The sequence below is a fragment of the Dermacentor variabilis genome, chromosome 10 (assembly GCF_050947875.1).
Source record: "Dermacentor variabilis isolate Ectoservices chromosome 10, ASM5094787v1, whole genome shotgun sequence".
In the NCBI taxonomy this organism is placed as follows: Eukaryota; Metazoa; Arthropoda; class Arachnida; order Ixodida; family Ixodidae; genus Dermacentor; species Dermacentor variabilis.
In genome coordinates this window covers 74,167,642-74,190,685 of record NC_134577.1, presented here as the reverse complement: position 1 = coordinate 74,190,685, position 23,044 = coordinate 74,167,642, and the positions used below count along the sequence as shown (strand labels likewise).

The window sequence follows — 23,044 nt, the reverse complement described above, 5'->3', positions numbered from 1 at the left end:
TAGATCCGCTTTTTGCTTACAATGCTTACATGTATTAGGGTATTGGTCCGGGTAGTAGTAGTGATAGGCTACGGGGTTGGGGTAGGTGTTCGTCTGAAGTCGTCTCCAAGCTACTTCTTGTCGCTTGTTAAGCGATTTGTGTGCTGGCGGGTACTCTGCCCTGGCTAACCTGTAGTGCTGAGTTATTTCCTGGTAACTGACCATGCGATCCCTCCCTGACCCTAGCGTGAGCCGTCCGGGTGCTCGGTTGGCGAGTCCTCGAGCGGCGGTGTGGGCGGCATCGTTGCCGGGTAGGGAGGAGTGTGCTGGTGCCCAAATGATCTGGATTGGTCGTGGGTGTTGGTTTGTGTCTATTATGTGTTTTACGGGAGCCGAGACCCGACCTTTCGCAAAATTGCGTACTGCTGCTCTGGAATCGCTAATAATGTAATGACAATGTGTGGAGGCTATTGCCAGAGCGATAGCCGCCTCTTCCGCTGTTTCGGAGCTTCTGGTGCGAATTGAACCACCAGCGCGTATTTGACCTGAGGAGTCCACCACTGCAAGGGACATGCAGTTGCGTTCTATGTATTCTGCTGCGTCGACATAGACTACGTCTTTGAAGGAGTGGAATTTCTGATGTAGGGCTTTGGACCGCTCGGCCCTCCTTTCCTTGTGGAATTCGGGGTGCATGTTTTTAGGGAGTGGATTAATTTTGAGATGGCGCCTCTGATCGTGAGAAATGTCTACTTTAATGCTTTGCATCGACTCGTAGTTGATGCCGAGATTCTGGAGGATGTTTCGCCCGGCGGCACTCTGAGCTAGCCTTTCGTATTGAGATATAAGGTGCGCTTCTACTAGTTCATCGAGGGTGTTGTGCACACCTAGGGCTAGCAATTTAGCGTTGGCCGTTCTTATAGGTAGCCCAAGAGCCTGTTTATAGGCCCTCCGGATAATCCCCTCTATTTTCTCTCTCTCAGCCGCTTTGAGGCAGAGGTACGGGGTGATGTAGGTGATGCGGCTGAGAACGAAGGCTTGTACCAACCTTATGAGGTTGGCTTCTTTCATGCCCGAGTGTCGGTTGGCAATTCTTGAAATGAGTCGCATCGTCTGCTGAACGCATGCTTCCAGTTTATGAATTGTGTTGCCGTTGCGCCCGTGAGCTTGCATGAAGAGGCCTAGTACACGGATGGTGGTCACCACCGGGATCGTGCCTCCTCCGGCTCGCACAGTGATTTCTGGGGATGGCGCAGTGTCGGATTTGCGGTTTGTAGGGGCTCTGAGTAGGAAGAGTTCTGATTTTTGCGGGGAGCAGGCGAGGCCTTTGTCGGTAACGTACTTTTCAACCGTGTCTACAGCTTGTTGCAGCGTGGTTTCTATATCTCCATCGCTACCTTTAACCACCCACAGGGTAATGTCGTCGGCATACAGACTGTGGTGTAGACCTGGAATCTGATTAAGTTGTTCCGGTAATCTGATCATCGCTAAATTAAAGAGGAACGGGGATAAGACTGATCCCTGCGGTGTGCCACGACTTCCAAGAGGGATCTTGTCCGATTGTAGTTCTCCTATTCTTAGTTCCGCTGTGCGGTGGTTGAGGAAATCTTTGATGTAGTTGTAGGTCCTCTGGCCCACACCTAGGTACTGCAGATTCTCTAGTATAGCCTGATGCGCTACGTTGTCAAAGGCCTTTATAAGATCAAGGCCCAGGACAGCCCGGGTACCATTCTTGGGTATGTGGTCCAGAACTTGGTGTTTAAGCTGAAGCATGATGTCTTGCGTGGAAAGTTTTGGACGAAAGCCAATTATGGAGTTCGGCAATAAGTTGTTGTCCTCCGCAAAATTGTGGAGGCGGTTAAGTATAACGTGCTCCATGAGTTTTCCTACGCATGAGGTCAGAGAGATCGGGCGTACGTTCTCGAGCTGTAGTCGCTTACCATGTTTAGGTATGAATATTATTTGTGCATGCTTCCACTGCGAGGGGATAGAACCTGTTTCCCAACAGCGGTTGAAGTACTCTGTCAGGGCAGTGATAGATACGTCGTCTAGATTTCGGAGGGACTTATTCGTTATTCCATCGGGGCCTGGTGCAGATTTAGTTCGGATTTTGAGCAAGACGGCTCGTACTTCAGCCTCTAGGATGGGTGCGTCTAGGTTAAGATTCTCCGGACCAGTGTATGGTTTCTGGGGGATTTGTGCATTTGTGCCTATGTACCGGGTTTTGAGCTCTGTTAGGAGCTCGTCGTTCGTGCCCTGGTATTGGTGAGTGATCTTATTGAGGCTTTTCCTCTGCTCGGATTTACTCTTATCCGGGTCCATAAGGTATCGGAGGAGATTCCACGTTTTGGCTAGACCGAGTTGTCCCTGCATGCTGTCGCATACCTTTTCCCATTGGTTTTTGGTTAATTGGTTAGCGTATTCCTCGATTTCTATGTTAATTTGCGCGATGCGCAAGCGGAGTGTACGGTTTAGTTTATTCTTTTTCCAGCGGGTTTGCATGCTATTTTTGGCTTCCCACAAGTGCAGGAGGCGGCTATCCACCTCTACCAGACCATCGTCTTCAGGGATTTCCCTCGTGGCGCGTTTCACGCAATCTCTGAGATCGCCGATCCAGGCCTCGAGATCGTTTATATGCTCGGTGGCGGTTGTCTCCCGAATCTGGCGGAAGCGGTCCCATTCCGTGAGCGAAACTCGTTTGCCCTTCTTGCGGGGTGGACCCGCCTGAATGTGGATTTCTATGATATAATGATCGCTACCGAGGCTTTCCCCGGTATTAGTCCAATCATAGTTGCCTATGTTTTTGATGAAAGTTAGGTCGGGAGTGGTGTCAACACTGACACTATTCCCGATACGGGTGGGTGTCTGGGGGTCTGTGATGAGAGTCAGTCCCTGTTGTTGGGCTTCTAGCCAACGATTACGACCTTTAACTACCTCTGTGCGGTAACCCCATGCAGTGTGGGGAGCGTTAAAGTCACCTAACAATAATATGGCCTTTTGTTGGGAGATTTTGAGAACCTTCCTGAATAGAGTTCCGAACTTGTGACGTCGGCACTTTGGGCTACTATAGACATTAAGAATGAATATGCTTTCATCCTCCTTACGTTTAGGAATGAGTTCAATAAAGACGTGGTCTATGTCGACTTCTTCAATATCATGTTTAATGACTGTTAGATTTCTGTGAACTAGAATAGCGGTGGTGGAATCCGACCCAGAAGCATTATAGGATTTGTACCCTGCCAATTTTGCGTGGCCTCCCGTCTCCTGAAGGGCAATGATATCAGGGGCCGCCTTACCCCGAAGGAACTGCTGAAGGTTTCCCCGTTTGCGGCGAAACCCACGGCAGTTCCACTGCCAGATATTGTAGTTAGGAGTGTGAGCCATTTTGAGGTGGCGAGGGTTCAGTGATCGGTTTGGAGATTTGGGATAGGGGTGGACGGTCATAGGGTTTGGATGCCACGCCCTTAAGGGAGCCGGAGGCCGTGGATGTAAATCTCGACTCCCAGCGAAGTACTTTGGCTTCGGTCGTGGCTACCCGAGATTCTAGGTTGGTGGTTCTGGTTTCCAGAGCGTCTAGACGTGCGCTTATTTGTTGCAAGTGGGCACCATTCTCCTGATGTTGCTGAAGCATCTGGTTGGCAAGTTCAGTAATCATATGTTCTAGTTTCTCGAATCTTGGGGATATGTCTGAAGAGTTGTCTGTATGATCTTCTGCCTTACGTTTATGTGGTGGTGCTGTGGTGTTGAGTGAGGGATTAGATGGTGGGGTTGGGCGCGGCGTTTGACTGCGCTCCTGTTGTTTTTGTTGTAATCGGGTGATTTCTGCACGCTGCTTAGTGATTTCGGTTCTCTGTTGTTCTATTAACTGCCTCATTTGTTGGAGTTCTGCCTCGAGAGCCTGCATCTTAGGATACTGAGCATTGGGAGAAGAGACCGTGTTAGCCCAGCTCACCTGTGGGCCGCTGTTAGTCGGGGTCGTTCGTCTCCCGGAACTCGACCGCTTCCGCGACGTCCCGTCGGAGTCGGTGGCACTCGGAGTTGAGCTTAGTCTCGGGTAAGACCGAGATCGGCTCCTACTGCTCGATCCTCCGGGAAAAAAGCTTGCACTGGTTTCTTGGCTGTTCTGCGTCGATCGGCGTTCTCGCGATCTACTTTGCCTGCGCTCGTTAGGGTGATTCTGTGCTTCCTCCGAGAGTTTCTGCCACTGTCGTTGTCGGATGATGTAGGGGATTTGGAAACGTTTCCTGCATTGCTTTGAGCCGGAGAGATGGTTGCCGCTGCAGATAGCGCATACTAGTCCGCAGTCATGGTCTGTTGGCGGGTTTTGCTTGCCGCACCGGAAACAACATTTTTCGTTCGGGGTGGGGCACACATCGTCCCGGTGGCCGACTTTTCGGCAGATTCCCCACACTTCGATCTTCTTCTTGTACAGAAGGCATCGGTACGTAGTATTTCGGTAGCTGACGTAGTGTGGTACTTCTTCACCTTGAAAAACGATGATAACTGAGGACGTCTTGCCCATGCGCCTGGCGTGCAGGACCCGGGGGGTATTACGCGCCAAACTTCTAATAATGTCTTCTTGTGTGTCGTAGTCCGGAATCCCATGGATGATTCCTTTGGCCGAGTTTTCGGGCGCCGTAATGTACGTAGTCATGCTGAATCTCTTCTCTTGTAATTTGAGCTCCTTGATTTGGCTGTATTTGACGGCGTTGTCTTCTCTTGGTGTGCTGACAATAATGATATTTTGGCTGGTGTTGATTCGGATCGTGTCTTCTAGCTGCATTGCCGCTTCCAGAGCGGCCGTTCTAATGATGTTGTCGGTGATGAGCGCGGAGCTCCAGCCGGCTGTATTGAATCCGTCACGCGGTCGGAGAACCACTTTGAAGTCGTCTTCCGGCAACGGTGGGGGCTTCGGCACTTGCCGACGCGGACGGGACGACGGCGTCTGCGCTACCGAATTAGTTCTTGTACGCGGTATGGCTTTGGATTCGTTAAGGCTTGGTTTGCTTCGCTGTAGGGTCTTATGGGCGGCGAGCCATCCTGCCTCGTTTAGTTCTTCCGGGGCGATTTCAGTCCCCTCCACTTCTATTTCCATAGTTGCCTGATGAGTTGGTAGAGATGCCGGGCTGCCGAACCGGCGTTAGGGTTAACGCGGCGGCCGGCGAACCGGGCACGAAATGTGGCGTTTTTGTTTTTGTCGTTTTTTGTCGTTTCCCTACTTTTATTCCACCAATCCTCCAGTCTTCATTCGGTACCGCCGTCTGTCGGGCGCCGCTTCACTCACCAACGGGAGGCAGCAAGCGGTGGTGATGGTGCATGCAACGTCACCACTCCCGCAGTGGCTGAGAGATTTGAATTAAAAAAAAAAAGCATTTGGACGCTTCAGAGGCAATTTTCTCGTAAACTAAGTCCTTTTTTTTGGCACGAAACAAGCGTTACGAGGTTTCTGGGATGGTATTTAAACAGTCCACGTCGACTTAGTATTTGCCTTTAGTGTCCATTTAAGAAAGCAGCTGAAGAAGGGCATTTCGATACGTTTGGATATCATCTTCCGGTTCGTTCGATAATTTTTCGTTTTTCCTCTCATCTTAGTCCCTTTTGTGTTCAGTAATTGGTCTTTCCACGCCCACTGTCCTTACAGTGGCGCTCGACCAATATCCAATTCTCTCAAAAAATAAGAAAAAATTGCACCTATGTAAGCGTGCATTACTTTCACAGTATTATTCCAAAAGATTTTACAGGGGAAAACATTTTTTTGCGCTTCTGAGGGCCGTTTGAAGTTCACGAAACGGTGGAAGACCAGGTGGGAAACAAACATTTGCCAAAATCGAGCATCTCGCACATTTTTTGAAATATTTTGCTTTCATTACAAACAGTTTCAGAGAATGGCTTTACGTTTTATAAACGATTAGCACCGAGGTAAAAATGCGCACATTATACTGTTCTTTTTCGTACAATTTTTCACAAGAAACGGTCGCGCAAGGAAACCTGAAATTAATTTTTATTGAATTGTCCCTAAAACAAGCTATCTTCTAAAATTTTATTTTCGCCGGCGTGCTGCGCACAGGCTCTAAGATTAAAACCTTACTTTGGCAAAAATGCTATTTTGGCCCATGTTTATACGTTGGTAACACACTAACGTGGTCCATGGCAAAATACGCAGAAAAGCGGATAAAATTGAGAATGATGACAACTTTCGCTACGGAAGTTTTATTCTAATTTGTGCTTGCACCCAGAAAATATGTTTTTAAATTTCAGTCCTACTATTGCAATATTTTGGTTCGCGCTTGGACTTGACCTGATAACATGTTGGTGTAACACACAAAACCAATTGGATTTGCTGTGTGAAAAAATAAATAAATAGAAAATGGGTATTGTAGCATATGGTTATCGGTTGTTTCTTTTTCGTACTTTATTCTTTGTATGTTATACGGGGCGATAATTTTTAAGTTTTACGTAATTTAAAAAATTCGCTTTGGCATAAAGCGTAAGCGTTGTTCTTGAGCTGGATTATTTGCAGAGGTGGACGTCATTAGCACTAGAAATCGAAACACACACTTACCTAATAACAAAACGCTCGCTAATGAAATTCTTAATTAGTTACGTTACAGTACATATTAAAATTTAGAAATCGTAGCCGGTGAGTCTGCAAGACGTGTCCACTTGAAATTAATTTCCAGGATGAGCCTAGTTTAGAAATATTATTTACCAAAATGCGGAAGGAAATACGTGGGCGTTCCGGTCACTTTTGTGCTTGAATACATAACAGAGGGTTTTGTTTAAAAAAGTAATCAGAACAACAGCGCACTATTTCGGGCGAGTTTGATGCACATATCTCGAAACTAGTGTCATTCTGTAAATTTATTCCAAGTGGATACGCCTTCTAATTCTAGAATATACTACTTTTAGGGACAGTACAGCGAAAAAAATTTCACGTTTTCTTTTCCTTGACCATTCTTTGCGAGAAACCTTCAAAAATGTTATAATTTGCGCGTTTTCACCTCAGTGTTGTGGGTTAAAGAACATGAAAGTATTTTGTGATACTTTTGTAATGAAAGAAAAGCGTCCAGACTACTCAAAAACGCAGGCTTTTAATGAATGCGCGAGAGAGTGTATTTGTGAAATATTTTGTTTCACACCGAGTTTTGCATCATTTCGATAAATTCAAACGGCCCTCACATGCCCAAAAAGCTTTTTTCACTCAAAACACACAAGGAAAATACTGTGCAACTAATGCTTATTACGTGCAATGTTTGGTATTTTTTAGAGAAATTAATATTGGCAGAACACCACGGCTGGGACGGCTGGAGTGGAGTGACCATAACAGCTGAAAGAAGCAGGCTAATGAGGCAGTAATTCCTAGTACCCTTATAATAGTATTAAAGTAAGTAATAGTAATAAGAGTAATAGAAAAGAGAAGGAATGCTCGTAACGCTGTTAGACGGGATCTACCATTCTTCATTGCCAAACTTGTTCGCCTAAACTTGCAGCGAACACGACAATAAAAAAGAATCTTAGGGTTTTAGAGCGAACAGAACAGGGAACCTTATTCGATGTGAACGGTTTTCTTTCCAAACACCTGCCCTGAAAAAAACTAGAAAGCTTTATATTTCAGGCAACATATCTCTGAAATCTATCAGAAATAAATAACGCAAAGCCAACTCTCTTTATCCCAAAATGTTACTTAAGTGAACGTTGATAACGATCAGAGATTACTACCAGAGAACATATTGCAGTGTTTCTTTAGCAGCTGCACCAAGGAGCAAATATGTAAGTATAGTTTTTTAATTCTCCTAGCCCTTCAAGTTCCAGATGCGGAGCGTTCGTCAAAGGTACGCCCCTCCGTAATGGTCAGTCGCACCTGAAGTTCGCAAATGGCACGTCTATTGCGACGCCATCCGGGATGGCGATTGCGCAACTCAGACAAGTAATTTCAATCGATTTGCGAAACCTGACCGGGAACGTGCGACCTGGGACGTCTAGGTTTCTTCTGCGCCGTAAACTAAACAATTCCAATTGATTGTTGTCAGAGCATTAAACAGAGATGAGGTGTATACTTTTCTAGAAGTAAAAGCACCTCTACACAACGTTTAACTGAACACCACCAGCAGACGTTCTGCGAATGACGACTGCAATGAAAAGAACACGAAAGACGCGCAAATTAGCTCGCTTTATTCTGACGAACAAAGAGAATTAACAACATGAAATGAACTGTCAAGTACAACTTTGATCAGGCCTTTTCGTTGTAATGGAGATGGCCAAAATAGTTACTTTCACTCCTACTCACTGCGGTTATGGTAGCACCTAAGCGATTGCATGCGCTCCGCGGGGCGCTTGTTATTTCAGCCGGTTACGTTTTGTTAGTACATCTTTCTTGTGCTAACTATACAGAAGTATTGAGAATGCTTTCTGTGATCCAGAAATTCTTTAACATATTCAACACTGGAACTATGACGTAGCATTTGCGTTGTCTGTAGCCCGTGTGGCCTTGTTTCTATTCCATACAGTTCATCTTTGAACGGGGCTCAAGTCTGCGAGCGCGGAACTACTTACGTTGCTTGAAGTTATAAAAATCAGCGTCATAAAATCAGTATTATAGTATAAAAGTACTTGCAGTATAGATGCAGCTTCGTTTGCTTTTGACTTTTTTATTCCAGAGTTGCAGATACGTACCGCTTTTAGAAAGTAGCTGGCGGCGTCAATTCTTTAGGGATCTCTACACAGGACACAACGCGGATGTGGCACTATCGCTGCCAAACTCAACATCGCAGATACCATATTACCCTCGTTTTGGGCAGCTCAGGGGTGCCACATATAAGAAAAAATCAAGAAAAACCCTTCAGCGCTCCACTTTGGCTTTTATATTTTGCTTTGTCTGGGCTGTCAGCTTAAAGGGAAATATTTTATGACTTGCAGAGCGTAATAATCTGGTAGAGGTGCTTGTTTAAGCTAATCTCTCCTGGATTTGGAAGGAAGCACTTTGCGTAATCAGCATGGGTCTGTGTAGTCGGCTGTTACCTGTGGCCATGTCTACACGTATGTCTCATTTATTTATTCATGCTCTGTCCCCGCAGTTCATTCAGCTTACTGAGTTGTGTAATGATCTGAAGCTGATACATTCAGAAAACATGATTTTCCAGAAAGCAAATCCTGGGTTACACTTGCAGAGTTACGTTCTAGTCTTGTTAGGCAGAAGCTCCGGCACCAGGATTGCCCTTGTAACTGAGGTGATGAAATGGGTATTGTGGCGCCTGTATTTTCGTATATAGTTATGAGAGCAAGAACCTAAATGGGAAATATTTGGTGTACATGCGTCTACAAGTAAAAAAAAACAGAAAGTGAAATTTGTTTACGTGGGAAAGGGATTTTGAGTGAGACACATCTCAAGGACTTTATCGCTCGTTCTCCCCGCTGTTGCCCCGAGTTTTATGTTGAGTATTGTGCTGCCACGCCTCGCAGATTGTAAGCACGGATATCTGCGTAATCAAAATTTAATTCTAGGTTTTGACATGCCAAAACTAAGATATAATTATGAGGGACACAATAGTGAGGGACTCCGGATGAATTTTTCCACCTGGGTTTCGTTACGGTGCATCTAAATCCAAGTAAACAAGTGTTTTTTTTTCATTTAGCGTCCATAAAGATGTGGTTGCGTGGCGACCTGATCTCGTGCTACCACTTCAGGTTATCTCTACGTAATGTAAGACAGCAACGTTTATTTAAGAACCTTACCCTACAAGCTGCATCGTAAACGAGGATAACGCTCGACAGTCAAGGAATGGGCAGGCTCTAGACACGTGCGCGGTATGCTATACCAGCACACAGCGGCAGTACAGTGGTCCAGACTAACAGCATCGCACTGCAGTGTGGGACATACGCCACGTTATAAAGCGAAGGTGCACCACAGACACTGCCTGCTTAAACGTGGACTCACCAGTGGTAGCAGAGGAACGACAGCAGAAAGAAGAAACAGCACAGCACTTCGGCTCGGCCCACTATGCTGGACACCTGCGTCATAATGACGGAACGATATGACCAGGGGTCAGGTCACCGCAATACCAAATTGAAATACTCAGGGCATGAAACATGCGCGTCTTGACGCACAGAAAGCTTAAGGAAAACGCAGTATGCACAAATAAGAAAGAAAAAGACATTTTGTAGCCCGAGACAGCTTTGCTTTAAAAAAAAAAGCCGTCTCAGTGAAAATTTGCTGATTGGCGCCGCGTAGAGGACAGGTAGATGAAGCACACAATGTTGATAAAATAATTAGAAAACTTAGAGCGCGAAAAAGACACTGGTCTCAGAAATGCAGCACAACACCGCACGCGCTAATGTGGTGTCTTTGTTATTTTTTTTTCCTCCGTCGACTGACTTTCTGCGCTCGAACTGTTCTAATAATGAAATACCAACTAGCCCAAACATCCATCATATTGTTGACGCAAGCAGTCCAGGGACGGATATTATTTTTTTACATAAAAAGAGGATTTGTGGAAATGCATTTTTATCATTATGTTTAAAAGGCGCCTCTCCAGGCCACATAGCACATTTCGGTTGTACGCTGGAAGTTGTTACGTGCCCTTTACGGGGCATGCCCTCGCAAGAACTTTTCAAATTGGTTCATTACTAGCCCAGATAGAAATATTTCAGCGCCGCGAACCCATGTTTATACCTGACTAGTGGTATAAGTCAACTGTACACATATACTGAAGCAACCGCAAGCGGATCACAGAGCTTCAACAAGCACTGAAACGTGGGAGAAAATTACATGCTTTTGTTGTCTGCGCGCACAACTGCACGACGTGGGAACAAGCAGACGATACGGTTCATCTCTCTAGCTACGGTACGAAGTGAAACAAAGAGAAGCAGACGTTCGGTTTGTAGGTTTTATTATTTCGTTGAACTTTAATTCGTCTACTGATGCAAGAGCTCAAACAAATGACAGATGTTTCCTTGAATATTTCTCAAAGTCACGTGCCACTATGCGCGACGTCACAGCACTGCCATGTACGTAGGCGCACTTGTGCGATATACGTCGACTCTCCTGTTTTGAGCGTGGCGCCCGCGAAGAGGATAGCAAAACGGTGTTCGGTTTGAACTTTCAGCTTTTTAGCGATTCATAGCAACGTAATACTTAGCAGACACAATCGTTATCGCGCATTGTATGCAGGGCGCTTGTCAGCTGAATAAGGCCAGACCTGGTGAAGGCCCTTTAAGAAACTCCGTTTGACCAATCTTGACCGATAGGCAATATTAATGAAAAAAAAAGAAGCTCACAGAATTAGCTCACAAAGGATTAGTTCACATTCACCCAACGGTGCTCGCAGACGGCATACATTTGTATCTGCCTCCTGGATCTTCTACTCCGAAATAGGTATGTCTTTCAAACAAGACGATGTCGTATTAGCAGGAAGCTTTATCGCGAGGTCTCCTATATAAGTTCATGAGAGCGGAGAAATCGTGTTTTTTTTTTCTTTTTGTTGTTGCTGAGAATTACTGAACCGATTTTCATGATATTTGTTGCATATAAAAGAAAAAAGTTAAAAGCACGTTAATAAATGTTGATTATTTTTAGTGAGGCATTCATCTTTATTTTCAAGAGATTGTTGGATATAAAAAATGAAGAAATAAATATCGACACGTGTACTTGTTTGTCTTTATCGGGCGACACGTTTCGTCGCCTAACAAATGTTATCGCACAGCGCAGGACGGGCCTGCATGTATCGGAAGTTTCTGGAATGTTATCAATGCTTCCATCCGTAGTCTCTGACCGAACCTTGTGTAACCTGATCGCATGTGTGCGCGACGCGAATAATGTAGAACTTTGTGGAAGGCACGCGGGTCCCAGCGATTACTCTGGAACATTCGACGACTGATGTATAAAAGCCGGCGCGCTTGACCCGCTGATCAGATTTTCGACGATCGCCGACTGTGTTCGCCGTTGTCGCCTTTCTTTAAGTGCAGCCTGTTTTTGTGGGCACAGGTTCGCCCAATAAAAGTTAGTTTCGTCCTTCGCAGTATTCCTACTGTGTTCTTCATACGTCACGCCACGTGACAATATTAATTTCAAAAATCTGTAACTCAGTAACAATAAAGATTTCACAAATCTGCAAATGACACTTAATTATGCTTCTAAAGCGGACAAAGTCGTATTCATCTTTAGGTTCATGCGGCACACACGAAGACAGTGACAAACAGAAAAAACACAACGGACATGCGCGGTCTCACAACTGAGATCACGCATTTTGTGAGAAAGGGCCTGTCCAGTGAGTTCCTTCTCTTTGTCCTCATCTTTGTGAAGCGCCGCACGAACTGAAAGGTAAATGCGTACCAGCTTGCCCAGTTTACAATTTATAGTTAATGATATGATACACTGCTGTGAAATATACTACTAATTTCTGAGCAGGACTACTGCCAAACGATCGTTAACGTTGTAACATATTCACGTAAGCTGTGAATTATTACAGCAAATCCGCCTGCTCTAGGTGCTCTACAGAACCTACAGAACCGTGATGCCTGTTCTTGGCGCAGGGTTACGTGTTTTCAACTTCGCGCTCTATTTCTATTGAAAATCGCCTACGTGCTGGAATTCAGGTTAAAAAAATTCAAGCCCCAAATGAAAAGTTTTTTCAAGCAGTCGTCAGAATTTGCCGCTTTCTCAAATGCAACACATTTCATTCAAATCGGTTAACAGGTTGTCTTATAAATACACTTCCGTATATACATGTATCTGGATAGCGAAATCACAGTTGGCCTTGAGCTTGATATTTAATACTTGCCATTAAGTTCTCTAATCGGGGCAGTGGAAGATGGTAAGTAAAATTGTCTCTAGAGTTGAGCATGCCTGACCTAGCTTAGGATGTCGGGTAGACGCCCTTCCCCCAAGTCTCGGTCTAGTAACGTTACATAAATTCGCCTTGCTCTGTGCTGAAACCTCTATTTTAAATTGCGTTTTAGCGCGAAAATGCTATTGTAGAAATAGTTGGCGAAGCCCAGTGGAGACTGTTGGCACTGCGTGTTGCACTGAAGATCACCGTAACACTGCGCCTGATTGGTAATGTTTAAGAAGTTCACGTCACAATGCTCAAACTTTGATCCATTGACACTATAGCCGGGACATTTTTGTGCTTCTTTATGCAACAGAGCTATATGTATGGTGAATTGACCGATTCCTCGTCCCTTCATTGTGCACGCGACTCAATAGAGCGTTGAATCAGCATCGCAAAATATTTTCTCTCAAAAGGGTATGTCAGTTTGGATGATACTTGGAGCCTATCGGTTAACTTTGAGAATGTTTCAGGGGCCATCTGAAAACGTCGGTGTAAGCCGCTTATCGGCACACAAATGCTACGAATGCTACTTGTGTTCTCCAGCTGTTTGCAAACAAGGGCAAGTGTAACTGTTTATTTCTCGTTAATGCATGACAAAGTCGTTTGCTTCAAAGCGGCTCTTTGGGACAATATCGCAAGTGGTGCAAGACCGTAACTTGCAGTTAACTCGCGCAGCCGGGAAGGACTTCGCACTGGGGAAAATAGATTACTACCTAATAAAATAAAAACAGCACGAACACTTACCGCCTCAGTGTGCACAGGATGTGCAGCGAAAAGCGTCGCTGCGAAGCATGCATGGAGGGCACTTATCCGCATGACGCAGCGGGCGACGACGGCCACCAGTACCGAGCATGCGCAGTGCAGAACTACGTTGACCACGTGGTAGCCGCGCACCTGGTGTCCATTTGCGTAGTAGTTGGCTCTGTGAGAGAAAGGGTGAAGACGCTGATCAGAAGAAAAGCTTTACCGCATAACGCGCGACTGTTTCAACCGTTCCCCTAAAAAAATGGTCGTGACATGCTATTCGGCGATACTGCAGCTGCTTTTTATGAAAAATCTTTCCGTCTTGTCATTGCAGCTGTGATCACACTGGATGCGAAAAGCAGGTTTTATTTACTTAGGCTGCATTTCGCCTGGCAAAAAGAAAACTAATTATATTATAGCACAAAACATCACAGTTTGTACAGCCATTCTTTCTTTTAGTATAGCATTTTTAAATGCCGTACAAAGTTGATATCAGACTATCACAGTTTTGTTACTGCGATTTATAATGAACACTTTGGAAGTGCCAAAAACCAAAACAATTTTGGATGTCTGTTAATCTCACAAGGAGTGCAGTTATCTAAGGCAGATTGTCTCGTGCAAGTTTGTTTTCTATTATATTCTTTTGCCTTGTTATTCCCTTAGGTTGCTCTTTGTTTTTGCCGTGTTCGTTGTCTGGAGCTGTGTCCGTTGTTGAGCGACTTGAGCACCCATCCCATGTCGCGCCACGCTCGACTTAAACGGAGCTATATTTAGCCTCGCGCATGGTGTTCAGAGGGGCGTGACTCAGCAGTATACCTTTGTCCATGAGAGCAGGAACGGTCGCGTTTGGTAGAGCTATGCCATAGTATGTATAATGTATCAACGTCAAACTGGATGTCAACAGGAGTTGACCAGGCCTAACAATTGCGGAATTTGTTGCAGAAGTTTCGCGCTTGGAACAGCAGCATGCGTTCGCGTGTTTATATTCTACTGTATTTGCGCGTTATAGTGCTACCATCTGACAGAAGAACTCGAGTTGTCACGCGCAACAAATCGTTATTTCGTGATAGGCTCTGAAAGCACAGAGGAGGCTACAAGACAGGCGCGAACAAACGCTAGCTGTATAAACAGGTCCCGTACATTAGAAACTTGTTAGGGAAATCACTACATCGCGTCCTTTTCGCCGTTATAGCGCATCTCACTATTAGCAGCTAATTATCGCGAAGCCGGCAATCACGTGTCCACCAACCACCTGCAGCTAACGACATGAGCAGCGGTTACCTGCAGCGAGAGCAGGACGTGTGAACACGTGCGGGGAATTTGCGGGGACAATGAAGTCAAGCCCCGCGTCATTTTAGGAAACCACGCACATCACGGACTGCGATTGCGCGGTGTAAAAGCAAAGCTCAATAGTGAAGAGTCCCACGCTTCGTTCTTGACGACCTGAAAGCAAACAGCGCCTATATTAGGGCGACCCGCCTTACGCAAAGGGCGCCGATACCTCTGATGAGAAGGTCTTGCACTGTCCGCACAGCAGCGCATTCATCTGTGCTTTCAAAGCAACGACCCCTGTTGCCTGCAAGACTCGTCGGATGGCGCAATTTGCAAAATTGTGCAACACTTTCCCAGGAGTTGCTTACTATACGCTGAGACTTGGAGGCATCATTTTTTTCTCTCTTTCGCACAGTGAGTGCAGCATCGGATTGTCAATACGGAACTCTGCAAAACTCGATGGGAACGCACGTGAATGCGTATAGGGTGAGGATGAGGACACCTTTGCCACCGGCTGCGCAAGGCTTGAAGTCAGTGCCGGCATTCACTTCCATCAAGCCTTGCTGTTCAGAGCATAAACCGCGCTATCACATGTCGTTGAGATTCGTGGTTTCTTACAATACTGATTTGAAGTTTAACGAAAACGCACTGGTCATCCAGGTGAAGTGGTGATGAATGCGATTCGCATCTCGTCCAGCCGGCCACAAGTCAAACATCCGTCTTGTGGAATTCATGCTACGTTTACGCAGAAAAAGAAAGCAAGCCCTAGCAGTGTCGGCTCTTTCAGCCCCCTGAGCTTTCGCACTGAATCCACGCAGCTAATTTCGCAGTGACCACCCATTATCCTTCCTGCCTTCGTAGTCGAGTAAAAGTGGTGCTAAAGGTTTTTGTGTGGGAAATAACAGCATCGTGAGTATTGTTTTGCTGTGCTCGACAATATGACCGCATAAATGTGACGTCATTTAGGAAAAAGCTGCTCGGGGCTGTTGAGTGCCCCCAGCAACTCTCTCTCTCTCTCTCTCTCTCTCTCTATAGATATATATATATATATATATATATATATATATATATATATATATATATATATATATATATATATATATATATATATATATATATATAAAATTCACGCAACCGAAAGTGACACACATGGTCCCTACAGATCAGAAACACTCTTTGAGGGTAAGTTGAATATTTCACTTCTCTAATTCGTTACCGTACGGCATACATATGCTAATAACTTTGTGGTAGGAGAATGCTACCAGCGTGCGGATAATTGCAAGCACTTTCTGTTAATTTAAATAATTATCGACGCTATACTTAAGGCGTCCTCTTTCACCTACGACGCAGTAAAATTTATGCAACAAGATCCTTCATGTTTTTCTCTACATTTGGGCGGTACTCTACGGAGATACATAAGATACATTCAAACCATTTCAGCCAGATTTACCACCTATGCCATATATACGTGAGCAGATCTAATTGTCGCTTAATTCCAGTGTGAAAATAAAGTGCATTCCCAGAATAAATATCTATAGTGTGTATTGGTATGCAATTCGAACTTGTTGCTCAAAATCAAACGCGTAATTTCAAAAGTCGACCAGCAGGAGCTGAGCTAGACTCTACACTCGTCTCTTTCCACGTAAGTTCAAATAAGTGGAACACTTTTACAAATATATTTCACTTAGTTCATGAAACCTATGTGGGAGGAGATTATAATGTTTGCTTTACTCAAACGATGATCAGAGTGATAAAGAATAACAGCGGTAAGAACCCCGAACGGAGAAAGAGCTGACACTCAAGGTCGCTTGTTCCAGAGATGTGAAACACACTCAGCCTTTCATGGACAAGTGTTACCTGAAGGCAACCTACCAGAAAAAAAGCATTTAGCTTGCAGAGTATCAGTATTGAGTACAAAAGCTGCTGGCTGATTGTCTGCATGCTACACTGGATGGGTGGGAAAGAGTCAGTTGTAGTTTTGTAGCGGGAACACGGGACGAGAAAAAAAAAGTTTTTCGGGCGACTGGGCGTTCTCTTTGAAAGCATGGTGAGAGGAGACTGACCGATGCAAGCCCTCTGGCTGCAGTCGTATCCGACACGTGATTTAAAGCAAGGTAAATGCATACGTATCGTCCACGTATGACTGTATAGCTGCCTTTACAAAATAGGAAATGTTCCGGAAGAATATACCTTTTTTCTTCTTGTTATATCACTGACCGGGCTTACATCGATGTGTTTTGCACGTTCAAATAGAAAATGAACATTTTGGGGGTATTTCAATGTATCTTTTTGAAATGTTCCATTTTCATGGGAAAACTGTAGTGAACGAGCTTAAGAGTGAATCCATATTGTTACAGTATGGTATGTGCGAGAGGTCCGACGAAGTACATATATGTTGCTTTGAGTCATCGGCTAGCTGGTTATACTCTAACAGCCAGGAACAGCGCTATGGACAAGGACCAAGCGAAGGAACATAAAAAAACTACACCATGCGCTGTACAAGAGCTGATTTACTTATGTGACACGCATTTAGGTCCGGTAAAAAAAATTTCATAAGGGCCATTTAAGAAGGTACAGAGTGTTCACGGAAGTACAAAAGACTTTTCAGGTGTTCAATTAGAGGTGTGCGGGGCCTTGGCCTCATTTGTTTAAAACCTATAATGGGATTTGGTCGATTAGCCTATTGTGAAACGCAATTTCTCATGCAGGTAATGTGCATCTCTTCTAATGGTCCAGCTCGAAGATTAGAATACCGCCACCTGCGGCAGAGGGTTTTTAGAAAGTACGAATATCTTTAAAAAAAGCACCTGATATATTATTGACCTTGCCCTGTTGTACGTTCTCACTCAGTTTCTCTTTCCAACCCGAGACAACGGTTCTTCACCGACTGTGGCTTGGCGTCACATTAAGACGATCATTTGCTTTGCACATCAAAAAGGAATATAGTGCTGCGTGCGACCACTGCGGCGACGACGAAACTATCGAACACGTTCTTTGTCATTGTCCCCGATACAGTGCACACAGGCAGTCACTCGAGACGGCGCTGCCGCCTCTTCACGAGCGCTTGCTTTCGGAGAAGACAGTTCTGGAACGCCGACCTACACAAGACAGTCAATGCACTCTTGAAATTTGTGCTTTCGAATGGCCTACTACAGAGACTCTAGCCCTTACGGACGTTCCCAACCACCCGTGTTTATTCTTCTTGTCTTTGCTTTTCTTCCGCTCTTCTTTCTGTGTTTCATTTCCCCTTACCCTTCTCCCAGTGCCGGGTAGCAAACCAGAATCTTCTTCGGTTGACCTCCCAGCCTTTCCCACCTCGTTTATCTCTGTCTCTCTCTGTTAGCCCTGCAGGTCAAAAAGTATATTTCGTATTTTTTTCTAGTCATTCTTGAAGCCCTGAATGGGAAAACATGTGCTCTCTCTAGACTCACAACATAGAGAAAAAAAATATCTGCGAGTGCCTCGCAATTACGACTTTCTGGCGAATCGTACCGGTGCTGCAGTGACTTAAGTCAGCTGCAAGAAAAATACCGGTAACTCCTGCTTTATATGTATAACATCGCTCGCTTCACTGTGTATTAGTTTTCCTTTTCCGAGGTAATATTTCACGTCTTTTAACTCGCGTACTTAAAGACCGGCCTGCTCAAAGAAACCGCCCTTCTTTTTTCGGAGAATTACGCTCCATGCAGATGATGTCCTTTATCTTTTGAGCGTACTTCTTTCTTCTTATTCTACGTCGTCCATGCGCTATCAGCGGAGGCAAGACTCCCCTTAGTTTCTGCGATGTATTTACCTGTTCTCTTTGTCGAGTGTCAGTCCCCCTCAAAAACACTCGAGCAGCGAATGCGTCTGCGGCAAATCTTCCTCGCTCAAAAGAACAGACGTCGCAGATTCGAGTGGCGACTCACCGAGAGTGTCAGAAAACAGAAAAAACGAACGGTCCCTCTGTAAAAGCCTACGGCTGTTTTTTCGTTCCTGCATCCATTACATATGGCTTATTTCATATTTCTTTGTAACTGCGTAACACGAGAAAGAGACTGAAGATCGAAAGAGTCGCTGAACCAGCTGTAAGAGAGCAACCTAAAATTAAAAAGAAAGAAACACGGTCTCTACCATACACATTAGAAGAATGTAATACAAACGCAAGGTATTAGGCAACCGGGTGATGTTGCTGTGCTGTTGACTGGAAACGACACTTCCTTTAGCTCGAACCTCTTCTATGTCGGAGATAGGAGAGCCGCATACAAAATAATGCGAAAGCAGAACTTTGTATAGGAATCGTTTTCTCGATGATTGTACGTTCTAAAAGTAAGCCCATTTCCGGAGCATGCAAACTAAGATGCAAGGACGTCCATTAATACATTGAAAGACTGAAGGAAATAAACGACGCGCGGGAAGCAACCGACCGCCGCTTTCCCGTTTCGGTTTCTCGGTTCATTTCCCGCTTTCACCGTATTTGTTAGTGTCTCTCTTTAGCCTATTTACATTTCACGCTTGGATGAATAAGAGCAAATGAAAAATGTTGATAAATGTCGAAATACAGTTCCTTCGACCAACTTCTCGTCCAGTTCGTTTGAAATAGTAGGTGCTGAAACAACTCTTGAGCGACGCGTTCACAATAGTTTCATTTGTGACATCTGATAGTTCATGTCGCTACTGGAGGGCTTTCGGCAAAAACTATTTCATATTTTCGTGAGGTCGGTGTCACAGCGAAACCAGGATATGATGGACAACAATTACACATTAAAATAATAATATTAAGAATGGGTCTTCAAGAATGCCTCAAAGAAGAGACATGGATGCGAGAAAGACCGATAGGTAAATCGGTTGCTAAGCATACGGTTTGCTACCCTACACCGGGAACGTGTGCACTCATATAGGAAAATGGATAGAAAAGGCAGAATGCAAGCACTAGTGCGAGAGAAGAGGCGGGAGAGTGTTACTTGTTTAAATATGTAACTTGAACGTGGGAAGCTCACTATTGCCTTCATTGCCTTATGGTTTGCCTACTCTGTAGGCCGGCATCGCTGGATTGTCGTTGAGACGTACTAGAAATTTTTAGAGGGATGGTGAAAAATACGCTTTGGGCTGTAGTACGCCTCTTGTGATATAGCGAGGAATGTGTCAAAGACTGCAGTTTGGAATAGTCAACACGTCATAGAAGCTTTATGGGTACTACAAGTCCATAAAGTTTAAAGGCGACATGCCGCATGATTTTATTCCCTACTCATGCTTACTTGTCGCACCTTGGCGAGGGAGTCACACTGATTTTTTAGGCTACGCGCCAACTACGCAATGTATATCGCAGGCATTTGTGTGCCCGTCTGCAAGCATTAAGTGTATTAGGCAGCTGTAAAACAGCTTTCAATTATAATGTCTCCCAAGTCCTACTCTAAGACCCATAAAAACACATTTACATGGTAATTTTGGATGCGACAGCACCAGCAACAACAGCTACAGAGGCTTGACGGCGCCGTTGTCGCCCATTCGGATCATGGTAAAGGAAACAGCAGACAATAGAAGAATCAGCCCAAGAAAGAGAAGGCATTATTGTTTTGCTCCTTGTACTTCAATATACTTGAAAATTCAGATTTTTATTTTTTAAACTCTTCAGCACCTATTTACCTGTAACCAATGTTATAGCTTACTAATACAGTAAAAATAATAAACAACGCCCGCGAATATATGCGTGATATATGTGGAAGTAAAATGTAATGCACTTAGTGTTGTCAACTTCATATCCTTGCCGACGTACCTTACAACAATCCGTTTAAAACTCGAGCGCAAGTGGCGTTTCCTAACAGCACCGAGGCGCGATGATACCATTGTCAACGGAGATACAAGAGCTGTGTGGATTAGTTGTGAAGAATGGCGTCGAGCGCTGTAGTGGACGGTGTAGAGGAGCATAGTGCTATATTACTTTGTTAAAACAGTAAAGCGCTCGCAAATTCTTTAAAGAGGACACAATGGTTTGTCTCACTTTACTCCATTTTGGAGGCTTCGGAGTCACTTTACTCGGATTGTGCCTTATCAAGTGCACACGCCCTACTGGAACCTACGAGCACTCTGAAGCGGAGACTCATCTTCCACTCAAAGGCGTTCCGAGCATTGTCTGCATCCTTGGAATTGCCGGCGCCAAAAATAGAACTGCAGAGTCAGTATGGGGTCGTCTCTTCTTTGAGAATAGTGGGCGTTCTGCGTGAGCCAGACGTGCGAATATCATTGAGCCCCATCTCTATGCATTTCCCGCATGCTAAAAGTTGCTACTTTTAAAGTTCTAAAGAAAAGGTAACTCCAGAAAGGCCGTCTGAACTGCCCTATCACATATGTTTCTTTGCTTTTGGATACATCATTATGGGTTTACTATCTAGGCCTAAAACGGCACTGCCGATAAATTACTGCCCATGCACTCGACTAGAGTGTTCTTCAACGCCACTTGACTTCAAATGACATCATGGTCTCAGTTTTCTTTTTAATTATGGGGTTTTACGTGCAAAAGCCACTTTCTGATTATGAGGCATGCCGCAGTGAAGGACTCCGGAAATTTCGACCACCTGGGGTTCTTTAACGTGCACCTAAATCTAAGTACACGGGATGTTTTCGGTAACGTAGTAAAGAATTTAAGAACAAAAAAATTTAGTTGCATAATTTCATTAGCTAATCAGTGGCAACGAATTGCAACAACCGATGCAGCCATGCGCCAATCGCTTATTAAATATAGTGGTTTCTGTACATATGAACCTATTGATTATAATTTTTTTCATCTTGGAATTCTTGGTGTCGTCTAATATATAAAGAGCTTGTTATGCCCAATTTATGCGCAAGAATTCAGGTGTTCCTATCAGAGATTTCTTACCCTAAGGGCGTTCTTAAATCATTTTAGTTATCATTTGGATGTGTTTATTTGCTTTGTTACTTAATATAGCCTTACTTTAGCATTATTGCTTTCCGGACGTTCTCGATCTTTAATATTTCGAGGCTGAAGGACTTTTCCTTTCGTACTCACATCCTCAACGTTCCCGCACTCCTGGGAGGCGCTCAGTTGTGCGGATCCCTGGCGCTTAAAAGCCTATCGTGCTCCTTCGAGTAGCGGGGGAGAGGGACAGGAGAGAGCGGAGGAACGCCTCCTGGGATGGTGTAGATGTGCGCTCCGAGGGCATCGATTAATCCCCGGGCACTTGTTATAAATGACGACGGGGTCCATATCGAAGGCTGACCTCCGAGCACTTCAGATGCCCCGGACCTGCAGGGTATATTTATAGTTTCCCCTCATCAGTTCGTTCTCGCTTTTTTTTTTCTCTTTTATGCCCCCCCCCCCCTCCCCATAATGCGACACAAGCGACCAGCTCGCTAGGCTTGTGTACATTACTTCCAGGGTTACAGAAGAAAAAAAAAAACGTAAGCCGAAGTGAAGACGGAGGCACTGTGGGCCACAGAGCAGACCACCAGGGCACCGAAAACGGTCGATATCGATTGTGTTTAGGGCCTTGCACAGTGATGTCTAAAGAGCTGGCTTTCTCTGGGTAGACAATTGCCGTTTGCCAGTGAAGTCAACTACAATTATGATCGGTGTTAGAGTCCGCGTATACCGGAGCGCTGGCGCTAAACATGCTTTCAAAGTTTCTTTAGCACTGTTACACTGAAAGACAGTTGAAAAAATGCTTTATTGCTGTTCAACAATGCTCTAAGAAAATGCGGACGACTGTTCCACATTGAACATTTGTCTTACGGAGCAATGCTGCTAAGACTAATCAACAATGACAGCTTTATGAATGGCGATTGCATGATTTTTATTTTTCATACAGTTAAACGGGCAAATGAAAAAAAAATTGCCATCTATCTAAATAACGGGTTGGAGAATACCACCCGAAGAATCGCTCTGCGAGCAACTCAAAGTACAAAGAAAACCAACAATGCTCCTGCTTCAACACATACACGTGAGCTGACATATCCTTCCAAATCATGCAACGTGACACCCCACCGGACACAGTCAGCGTTTATGGACGGAACAGTAACCCGTGATACATACAAAAAAATAAGAAACGAAAAGGGGCAGAAAATAATGTCACAATTGCACTCGGACGAGTACGGAAGCAGCAGTTCTCCGGTGGAAAGTTAGGGCACCAATATAGAAAAGAAAGAAAGAAAGACAGATGTAGAAATGAAGGTAAGTGCAGCAAGACTTACGATAAACGTGGAGATAGGCAAACCAAAAGAAAACAATG

The 23,044-nt window shown here is 44.7% G+C and overlaps 1 protein-coding gene across 1 annotated transcript in view; it reads right to left on the bottom strand.

Moving 5' to 3' along the window:
• LOC142560699 (protein O-mannosyl-transferase TMTC1-like) overlaps nt 1-23,044 on the bottom strand; it is a 106,807-nt gene that overhangs the window by 40,499 nt on the left and 43,264 nt on the right. The window contains exons 2-3 of the mRNA XM_075672960.1: nt 13,548-13,725; nt 9,911-9,984 (exon numbers count right to left, since the gene is read on the bottom strand). Of these exons, the coding sequence (XP_075529075.1) occupies nt 9,911-9,984; nt 13,548-13,725 (252 nt within the window). The remainder of the gene's footprint in view (nt 1-9,910; nt 9,985-13,547; nt 13,726-23,044) is intronic.